The sequence below is a fragment of the Eutrema salsugineum genome, unplaced genomic scaffold (assembly GCF_000478725.1).
Source record: "Eutrema salsugineum unplaced genomic scaffold, Eutsalg1_0 scaffold_1, whole genome shotgun sequence".
NCBI classification, from domain to species: Eukaryota; Viridiplantae; Streptophyta; class Magnoliopsida; order Brassicales; family Brassicaceae; genus Eutrema; species Eutrema salsugineum.
This window is the reverse complement of record NW_006256909.1, coordinates 4,098,381-4,109,259: the sequence shown is the minus strand read 5'-3', so window position 1 is coordinate 4,109,259 and position 10,879 is coordinate 4,098,381. Positions and strand designations below refer to the sequence as shown.

Sequence of the window (10,879 nt, the reverse complement as noted above, 5' to 3'; positions counted from 1 at the left end):
CGAGATGTTTGTAATAACCAGAAAAATGTATTTAGTGTTAGCTGACAAAAGTTTGCCATCATTAAATTTTCTCGCGAACCTCAGTTACTCGCAGATCATTACCTCGGGACTTATGTTTATTTTATTTTGTCACAATGTCTTTATAGTCTTCTTCTTAATTAATCTCGACTATCTTTTCACAAACGATGTTTTTCATATAGTTTCTTGTGTAAACATTCTTCCTCTGTCTTTTCTACAGTACTCCTATTTAAAACATATATTTAGTGAGAACTGATCATCATTTTTATTCTGTACGTTTAGTTAATTATTTTATATAGAAAAGAAGTGTTGACATTTCGATATATAGATGATTTACATGAATAACACATGCCTTTATGATAAATTAATGGAATGGTATGTTATATTCTAAGTCGCCGTTTCTTGTTTGTGCATATCTTTTATACAATTGTTTTTCAAAAAAAATATATGTGACTACACTTATTTAAACCCATATGTGCTAGATATAGTTGATGATATATAAGAGTATAAGCTACATAATTGATCCAGAACTTATAACAAAGGTAGTTGTCAAGTATCAAGTAGTTTTTTTCCTAATTTTTATAATTTAATTGGTCGTACATACGCTAAAAGTTTGTGGATGAAATAAACTCTTAAAGTGCAGGAATAAAGAGAAAAACGATTGAAGCAAATATTTTTATATAAAATCCTTAAAATAGAAGTATTTTTCTTCTAGAATATACTATTTTGTAGCAATACAAACTGATTTTAAGTCATCTTGAACAACAACATATATGTGTAAGTATACATGATCGTTGTAGAATCACAAATACTTCATTTAGATAATTTCAACTTAGTAAACTAGTTGCCCAATAAAATGCATTAGAAAAGTATAAAGTCTTTTCAACTAGAGTTTCATTCACGGTTTCTTCGAAATTTTTATTCGGTTGGACAAAACATTGATAAATGTTTTTGACTAAATCTATCACTATCATTCTAGACCTTGCTTTTAAAATCACTCAGTTTTCTAAGATGAAAATAAAACATAATTCAATAAAATTCAGGAATGATATTTAGAGACTAGAGTCGCTAATCTTATATGATATGAATACTGTTTGGTTAATGTATAAGTCAAGTTGTTGACAAATAACAAACTTTTTTACAAGTTATTTGTTTCTGAAAATATATTATTTGAATATTGAATATACGTTTGGGATGATATATATACACACGATGGTATTAGTATATTACACGATGATATACATACATAAGATGATTTTTGATATAAAAGGGATGAATGGAAAATAAGTTTCGTGTTACAAATGGATGCTTTGGATCAATGATGATGTTAATGTATACAAATGGATGCTTTGGATCAATGATTATGTTGATCATAACTTGCAACTTTGAATTTAGAATGGGACTAGGATAAACATAAATGTTGTCATGTACATTTTCCTTATTAAAACAACTAAAAAACAGTAGTAGTTAGTTTATTTGATTTAAAATCGTAATGGCATATTTAGCCAATAAAGAAAAAAACAAAAAACAGAGGTTAGTGTTTCCTTATTTATCAAATAAAGTATAGAAGGTATAGCAATTAGTCGAGAAAAACAATTCATAGGTGTATCAAATCAAATAGTAAATTGCCATATGACAAATCATGAAAATATGGGCGATCCCACGAATTAGGCGAGTCAAAAATCTACAAATATATGTATTAAAAATACCTAAAGAATAAATCCTTTCCACTTAAAAGTTCTTGTAAAAATATTTGACCACCCTCTAGGAGGCCATGTATATATATAAGTGGTGACAAAAAATTGATACTTTCAATATCTTCATTCCATCTTTCTCTAGCTCTCCCTTAAGATAACATGGAAACTTCACAAAACAGCAATCTCCAAAACCCTAAACCCACAAAGCCATTGCATCATCTCCAAGAAGAGGAAGAAGAAGAAAAAGAAGAAGCACTCTCTCTCCGAGATCTTCCCCTCGACACTGAGGAAAACGATTCCACCGCCACCTCAACCACCACCGAAGACCACCGTGAACCTTCGACGGATCTTTTTGAGTTCCTCACCTCAACCTCCTACGAGGTTTCTCCGGCAGAAAACATAATCTTTTGCGGCAAAATCATCCCTTTAAACTACCAAAATGCCCTCTTTTCTCCTCCCGAACACATCAGCCCTAGAATTCGCGCAAGATCCGAGTCCTTATCTGCCATACAAGGCAACAAGCTTAACCATCCCGTGGCACGTGACAATGCCGGACTCATGAGGACAAGCCGTTCTTTAGATTATCGAAAGCTCAATCGTGGTCCAACCACCGTACATTCTCCGCCGGAGAATACTTCTCCGGCAAAAAGTACGGCGAAGCCTGAAACGGTATCGTCTGGAAGTGTAAAAAGTGTAAGACCGAAATGGTACGTGATCATGTTTGGAATGGTTAAGTTTCCACCGGAGATCGAACTAAAGGATATAAAAAGCCGTCAGATTCGCCGGAATATTCCACCGGTTATGTTTCCGTCTCCTGCTGACCGGAGATCTCGATCACCGTCATCGTCTCCTTCTTGGAGGTTTCTCAGTGCCTTAAGTTGCAAGGAGCCCACAAGCGTCGCTGCAACGGCACCAGCTTGGGTGCCTCATGCGTAAATTTACTATATTGTCCCTAAAAAGCAAGTAACATTGTGCGTGGTTGTTTGCTTTGTTGTTGACTGAGAAGGATAGACTCGTCAATCTATTATAAATATCGGCACTGTAATTTATTTTGTGAAAGAATGTCGATATTGTAATTTATTTGGTGAAACAATATCGATAATCGTTTGGACCATAACCTTTTTGGCTTTTCCTTAATGTTATATGGTTTTGTTTTGGTATTGCAGCTCGTTTGTTTATATACAAAAAACTATATTTGTAAAAGAAAACGTTTATTTTTATGTTATCCTTTATTGTTTTAAAAATTCAATTTGTTAGGTGGTTGGAGGAATGAATGATGATCAGAAGAGGCACGAGAAGGACATGAAAAAATATTTATTACCTTACTTTCCCTCCGGGACTAGTCGATTTTTTTGTGATTTTGACAGGAAATCATATATAATTTTAGCATTTATTTGTGCTTCGAAATCCATGGTCTATAAATGGTATGATAAATCGATAATACACATTCCATCTTATAGATTGTGACGTTCACCTTTCTTTTTGTCCAGAGACTTCTAGAATTAAATATTTTTATAAGGCTTTTTTTGTTCTTAACAAATCATTCTCACCATATTCATGTGTCTTTATGATCCAACTTAATATTTTTGTTAGTTATTTTGAATTTGGTTACGAGCCTACGGTATCAGAGATCTTAATAATGTTATATCATAAATTCTATGTCGTACAATTTTTGTATATTAAAATTTTTGCTAGAGTTAATTTCTTTCAGCTTTTTGTTCGAAAAGCAGGCATTTCCAATTTTTATCATAACTGGTAAAAAATTTTGCTAGAGTAATTTTTGCTAGAATTAATTTCTGTCAGCATTTTGTTCGAATATCTCTTGTTTTTTTTGGGAAAAGAACATATAATATTTCTTACAACATAGTTTATTAATAAAAGTACATATGACAAAGAATCTCCACAACGTAAACCATCCGTAATAACACATTTTTTCACAAATTGGCCCCTAACAACTTTTTAAATTTGCCGGCTCCGAAGAGAAGCCCAGGCCCGGCTCTGCGTAGAGCATCTAAGGTGTGTGACCAACACGCAAGAATCTGTAACAAAAACCCTACAAGATGCACAAGACGGACGTAACGTTTAAAGACTGTTATAGAAAACTTGGAGTTACTTAGATTTTCAGAATATTATTCACCTGCCAATTTTTCTTTAGAGTTTTCCCAAAACAAGATTACTAAACTCCAAAGAGCACTGCAAGGGAAGAAGCAAAGAAGGAAAACTTTACTGTCAAAGAGACTGCAATGGAACAATGGTGTGGCCGTAAGTCATGATAACTGAGAGAAAGATGAACTCACATAGAAATAACAAGACTAGCGTTAAGGAAAGAACGAGCTGAATCGGACGGCTAAATGGAATGCGAAACCGTCTTTGATAATATCTGACTCTGTCAAAGAGCTGCAAAAAATGGTAAACAACTAAGACCTCTAATCCAATATCATCGTGTAGAGAGATGGTTTCAACTGCGGAAGCTTACTTGGTTACAATCACGACATCTCTGCAGCGAAAACAGAGGCTTAGATCCTTTTTCTTTAGGAGTGGCTTCGACTTGTAATGACATTAATCTCTTCCTCTCCTCTTCGTCCGCATCAACAGGTACATTAATCCTCAAAGCACTGATATTTGGTACATTAGGTGAACTCCATGTTCTTCTGGTTCCAGCCTTCTTCTCTGCCTGCACGTTGATTATGGCATTACCATTTTCCGGACTTCCTCTCTCTACAATGTCTATCACACATTCAGGACTGTCTCCGTAACATCTAGCCTCTCTTTTACTGTTGATCCCAAGTGGATTTTCTGCTGGGGAACTTGTTGAGGAATCTCTCAAGTTGATGCTGTCACTGTTTAAACTCTCAGAGGTTTGAGAAGATCCAGATAGAAACATGGCAAGGTCATCACGCTCTTCTTTGTTGAGATCCACCCAACGCAAAGGTTGTTTCCCATTCTCGCTTAAAGCCTCTTGCAGAGAAGACTGTACTCGATGTATCTGGTCTTCAATAGCGGCGACAAACTGTTTATGTCTGGTCAATGTAGTGTCGTCTCGAAAATGTCCATGGCTTAACCTCACTGCCCTCTCAAACTCTTCTAGCTGATTCAAGTTACAACAAAACACCAAAATCACTAAACTTGAAAAAGAATTTTCATAACTCGTGAGGAACAATGGAAAAAACCAGGGAATGATCAAAAGACATGTGCTTGTGTCGGATATACAAAGAAAGTGGTGAGATTTAGTCTCACCTGCCATTTTGCTGTGCTCAAAGCTGCTTGGAGTTCTTTGCAGAGCTCGTCTGAATCTACGGTTTCTCGACCTTCTCTCTTCTCTTTAATCCACAATCTATATGCAGATTCCATTCTGCGAGATACAACAAAAGAAAAACACAGACAATTGTAAGAATTACTCCATAACTCAAAAAGGTTTCAAATTTCATAAACTCAATTCCTTCACCTATTGCCCAGGATATTGAAAAGCTGAAATGTATGAAATACAAAACTTAGATCACGTCAAGAGCCAACCAATCCCAAAAAAGAAAAAGGAATCACTAGTCTAAAAAAGCCTATTTCTCAATCAAATTCCGATTTCAACATCACAAGCTAACACAAAACCATAATTAATGAATCGACGTGAAAACAAAAGAAAACAAAACAGAGCAAAAACAGAGAATCGAAACATACATATCGGCAGATTCTTGAACCTCCTCGGCTGCTGAGAAAAAAACATCCTTTTGCCATAGATCGAAGCTGTTAGCTACCATCATCTTCGAAACCACAAAAAAAAACCTCAATTAAGATTCTACAAAAGGGACTACGACCAAACCAATCGATACAAATCCACCCGAAAGGTTCGTCGGAATAGATTCTCTGTTTAGTCCCAAACAGATTCTGCTCCCTTCTCTTCTCTTCTCTTCTCTTCTCTTTTTCTTCCGCAGGAAAGAAGGAATTTTTCTTTTTTCCCAGCTTTCCGTTTTTTATATGATTTTCTTTTCGCTTCTTCACTTCAATTAAAAATAAAAAAGGGCCTGCACTAAATCGATAAAAGATTTGTTTTTATTGGAGGGAAACGTAAGATAATATGGTCTTAGCCGCAGGAGATTGCAGCTCAGCGTTAGGAACCAAGAAAACATCAGAATGTCCAATGGTGTTGGCCCCACCCATTTGCCGCAACTAGCCCCAACATCGATTGTTTGCCAACGCAAATGGAATTATTAATATTTTTTTAATTTAGTTATTTAGAAGAGTCCAAATGCTAATGAGTAATGACTCATTTAGTCATTTTGAGATTTCACAAATAAATAAACTCAACGGTGGTTTAACTGATTACATAATGAAGACAACTGTAGCATACATTAGGGTGGCATGTGTATCGCATGGGATATCAGATTTTCAACTATATTAACACAATATTCAGAAATAAAAATTTGAATCACGTTATTATATATCTTGTAATATGATTTTAATACGTTCAGAAGATGGAGTCCTAATCTAACCCTCTCCGAACAACCACAACCTTTATGATATGGTTGTTGCAGCCTAGTCAACCACTCAAACGATAATATTTACCAAGGCCGGTTCTTGCTCTAAATTAAACATTAACCGGTGGTCCATTGAGGTAATTGAGATTCGCATATTCGTGATATCCTCTGTGAATATATTCTTTGAAACGGTTCTTCTGTTTGATGTGTCCAGTTTATCAAGAAAATTTAGATCGTGTTCTTAGAAGGTTTTTATAATTTTTTCTATTGGTTTCTGCTTCCAGTCCAATTGTTACTCAAGATTGTAACAAGGCAAGTAAAGAATGAACAAGATTGTTAAATTAAGTATGTCCCTACTTTTGTGGACTATTACATATGTTTTTGTTAAGTTTTGTGCTAGCTAGATAGTAGAGTAAAAAAACAATTCAAGGATGATATTATTGTCAACAACGAGTTGACTCCAGATGCTAATGGGTAATGCTTTTGTTCATCATAAGCATTGACATTGTATTAGTTAAAATATCTTGTTTGGAAATTTGATATGGCAATACATTTGTGGTATTAGTTTGTAAATTTTCTTTCTTGTAGATTACTATTTTAACTCTATGCTTGTGTATTCGTGATCAAGAAGATGTAGATTAACATATTTTTCACTGTTTGAATGGCTTCATCATCTATCAGAACTAGCGTTTTACTCCAAGTGCCAAAGAAATCCGGGGATGAAAAAAACTAGATTAAACACATAAGATGGGTTTTCTGTTTTGTGTAGAGACAATTAAAAAAAAAATCAGAGTGTTTGATGTGAGAGTCACACATGTCTTACCGCCTTATGTTTGTAGCCTACACTTACAACATCAATCCATTCTATTTCTTTCAACTTTCAAGTGTACACATACATATATCACCATATCACTTCTCGCTTGAAGTTAAGTATTTGATGTGAGAGTCACGTCTGTCTTACTCCAAGAGCCAAATTGGTTTGAGTCTATCCGACATGAAATTTTGATAAAACATGTACAACAAGTGGCAGATCTTTGCAGCATCCATGGGTATAAAACTCTATTTGGTTTGGAGGTTCACTAGATAAAGGTTTTGACTTGAGTATCACCAAAATGGATAGACCTTATAATATAATTGACTGAACAAAACGGATCATTATAATCAAACCTTATAATTTAAAAACACATGAACCATTAGAAGATGATGATCCTACCGTGACAACTACTACTAGTCTACTACTACTGTCTCTTCTCCTTCTCTTCTTCTTCTTCATCTTCTTCTTCTTCTTGAAACCCAAAAACCTCTCTGTTTCTGTTGGGACTATCCAAAGCTCTCTTCTCTTGTTCTTCCTCTGCTTCTTCTCCTCCTCCCTCCTCTTTCTTCTTCTTCTCTCCACCACTCTTCCTTCTCTTAACAACTCTCTCCTTCAACACACCCACAAGCTCCCTCACCGCCTTCTCCGCATCGCTCCGGTTCCTAATCAACACCTCACTAACATCAGCCGGCGTAATCTCCGCCTCCTCCACACATTCCTCCATCTCCTTCAAAACGACACCGTCGATTTCATCTTCCTCCACCCTCAGATAGTTCTTCAACAGGATCTTCATCGCCGGAAATCTACAAAAACCCATGTGAATATGCATGTCCATCCTCCCACTCCTCAACAGAGCCGAATCTAACTTCTCTACATGATTCGTCGTGAACACAAAGATCCTCTCGCTTCCACAACAAGACCAAAGCCCGTCTGTGAAATTCAACAGCCCCGAGAGTGTCACCGAGCTTCCCGGTTCGTCCATCGACGGTATCGAACCCGACCCGTTTGTTAAATCCGGGTCAAAACTACTCCCATTCCTCTTCTTAATCTTTCCCCTGTTCGTCAAATTGATCGAGCAATCAATGTCTTCGATAACAATTATAGATTTCGAGCTAGTCTTCATCAACAACTTCCTCAATTCGGAGTTGTTTTGAACCTCAGTGAGCTCTAGATCGTAGATATCGTAACCTAGATGATTCGCCATTGCAGCGATCAAGCTCGACTTCCCAGTTCCGGGAGGTCCGTACAGCAAGTATCCTCTTTTCCAAGCCCTTCCCGTCTTCTGATAAAACCCTTGTCCGTTCGCGAACTCTCTCAGATCCTCCATGATCCTTTTCTTCTTCTCCGGATCCATAGCCAGAGTCTCGAACGTGCTCGGATGCTTGAATCTCACCGAATCCCAAGGATGGCTCCTGGAATCGAGCGAGACGCCTCTCGAGTTCGTGTAGAGGAGCCTCTCCTCGTTTCTCCGGCGAATCTCCTCTGATTTTCCGACGATGTAATCGAGGTAAGAATCGAGGACAAGGGTTTTGTCTCTCTTGTTGATCTGTAGCGTAAAGCCTCGTTTCTCCTCCGGCATTGGTCTCCACGAAAAGCTCTGGACTTGACGCTGAACGACGACGTGTTCCCAGAGGACGGTGACGCCGTTAAAGACGTCGGTGATTCTGTCGTTGTTGGAGAGGCCGAATGTGACGGAGCTTGAGTTAGGGACACGTGTCAGGCTGAGACGGGTGTTGTTGTTGCTGGAAACGGCGCCGTTTACGGTGACGGAAGAGCTGAGGTAGAGCTGGACGGCGTTGTAGAGCTCGTTGGTGTTGACGCCGTCAATCTCCGTTATGTCGAAGTAGATGTGGGAAGAGAACACGTGGCGGATGCGTGTCAAGAGGTGGATGACGGCGAGGCGGAGCTCCGGCGGAAACACGAGCTGGAAGATTGTTTGACAAAAGGCTAACATGCCAACTAGAGAAGCCATTGTCGTCCAATAATCACTCATTTTCATTTCTTCTCTCTGTTTTTGAGAAGAAAAAGGTTGGATTTTTAAAAGTAGGGTAGAGAAAAGTTTTGATCTTTAGGGTGAAATAGATAATTTGAGAAGTGGGTGTAACTTAATTCTGCAGATAAGAGTGTGAACTTTTTTCGAAGTTCTTGAGATTTGGGAGGGAAAATATTTGGTTTGAGGCTTTTGAGAGAAGAGAATGAGAGACGTTGGTGGGTTTTATTGAAATAGGAGAGGGAGGGTTCACTTCAATTTATAGACAGTGGGAAAAAGTAAAGTTTTTTTCATATTTGCGGATATACTACAATTTAGTTTTGTTGTATGGTGCAAATTATATAAGCGACTTTTTTTCTCAATTATTTAACATAGGTCTATGGTTTCTAGACTCACAAAATCAATTACATCAGAGAGGTAATGGTTATGTGACATGTAAATCTCACATCGGATGCTATTCGGCTTTTGTTTTTGTCCAACAATATGATGAAATATAAGATGATGTAAATCTTTTTAAAAATTATTGAGCAAAAGATTGAAAGGTGAAAGGTGAAGAATGAGAAAGAGAGAATATAGAGGACAGTCCTGGAGAAATGGATAAGTTTTTACTCTTACACTAAATGAATCGGACAAACAAGTACAATGAAAAAATACACCACAAAGGACAAGAAACAGCTAGAAATTCAAAATACTAAAAGAAGGTCAGTTTCTATGAGACAGCCAATAATTTACGATTTAGCTGGATTGGTTCAATGTAGTAAAGAGGTATTGTTTCATTGATTTCTAGTGTTTAAAGTGGTTCTAAAACTGGTTTGTCTGCATGTGATTTCTCTTAATCACTACAGAAAACTTGTGATTACTAAAGATTAAATTATAGGCGACTATATGGTTTGTTAAAAGCGAAAGGGAACATGATGGTCTAGTTTAGGGTTTGTGAGTGTGACTTACAATTGGGTTTGTGTTGTTTGGTTGGGATATTGTGATTTTATTCTTTAGGACACTCAAATTTACGTGGGGCATCATTGTTTGTCTACATTTGCATATCAACATCTATCACCATAATACTCAAAACTCTTTCAACTTTCTTTCACATCTCCATCTAATTCCACCATTAGTAAACCTCATCACAATCCCAAATTAGTTAAAAACACTATCTGTTGAACTCCGAGATCAATGGGTATAGCTCAAATTGTAATAAAATAACATATATACATGTGTAACTTGATAGAGCTTAGGTACGTAGGTTCAGTTTAGGTTGTCTCTGTAATGATTGTAGCATTTTGCCAAGATAAAACTTATTCTAAAGTAAGCTGATCGACTTAATTTCAATCTAACTAGTCTCCGTTATGTATACTAAGTTTAAAGGAAATTATATGCTGTGAACCGTATTATGATAAAGGAAACAAATTGTCGATGTTTTATTTGGCCGACAGAATAAAAATATTATTATGTTTTTCAAATGTTTTAAATAGGGGAAATATGTAAAGGAGATGACATAGAATGACAATGACAGTAGATAAGGCCCAAGTTACTAGGGTCACTTTTGCAGTACTGTGGAATCTCCCAACTCCAAAGCCTTTATTTAATTATTTGTCTAAAAAAGTTTTCGAAGTTACTTTGAAATGTGTAGATCCAAACTTAGTAATGCTTTGTCGAATTTAACTCATAGTCTGTATTACGTAAATATTCATATCTCTATGCCAGATATAGGGGTAGTTTAATAAGAAGTGCAAGACGTTACACGAGTGACAAATTTTTCCAGTCGTGGATTTGTACCAAGAATGTGTTTCATTTTATTGTCAATATATAATACTCCTAATCTCCTATTATATCAAACATACGTAAGGATATCTTCACTCATTTTTTTCCGTTTTTGTCAATATCAAAACAC

The 10,879-nt window shown here is 36.5% G+C and overlaps 3 protein-coding genes across 3 annotated transcripts; 1 reads left to right on the top strand and 2 right to left on the bottom strand.

Moving 5' to 3' along the window:
- Positions 1-1,840: 1,840 nt before the first annotated feature.
- LOC18030664 lies at positions 1,841-2,875 on the top strand. The gene has a single exon (XM_006412668.2). It carries the CDS (start codon positions 1,875-1,877, stop codon positions 2,649-2,651), a length of 777 nt encoding a protein of 258 aa, XP_006412731.1. The 5' UTR covers positions 1,841-1,874; the 3' UTR covers positions 2,652-2,875.
- A 650-nt stretch (positions 2,876-3,525) lies between these two features.
- On the bottom strand, positions 3,526-5,707 carry LOC18030663. The gene is made up of 6 exons (XM_006412667.2): positions 5,388-5,707; positions 4,953-5,067; positions 4,192-4,803; positions 4,013-4,112; positions 3,853-3,908; positions 3,526-3,768 (listed from the first exon to the last, which is right to left on the bottom strand). The coding sequence occupies exons 1-5, from the start codon at positions 5,468-5,470 to the stop codon at positions 3,892-3,894; spliced, it is 927 nt and encodes a 308-aa protein (XP_006412730.1). The 5' UTR covers positions 5,471-5,707; the 3' UTR covers positions 3,526-3,768; positions 3,853-3,891.
- Positions 5,708-7,297: 1,590 nt separating this feature from the next.
- On the bottom strand, positions 7,298-9,192 carry LOC18030662 (AAA-ATPase At4g30250). The gene has a single exon (XM_006412666.2). The coding sequence runs from the start codon at positions 8,995-8,997 to the stop codon at positions 7,423-7,425; it is 1,575 nt and encodes a 524-aa protein (XP_006412729.2). The 5' UTR covers positions 8,998-9,192; the 3' UTR covers positions 7,298-7,422.
- Between the last annotated feature and the right edge of the window lie 1,687 nt (positions 9,193-10,879).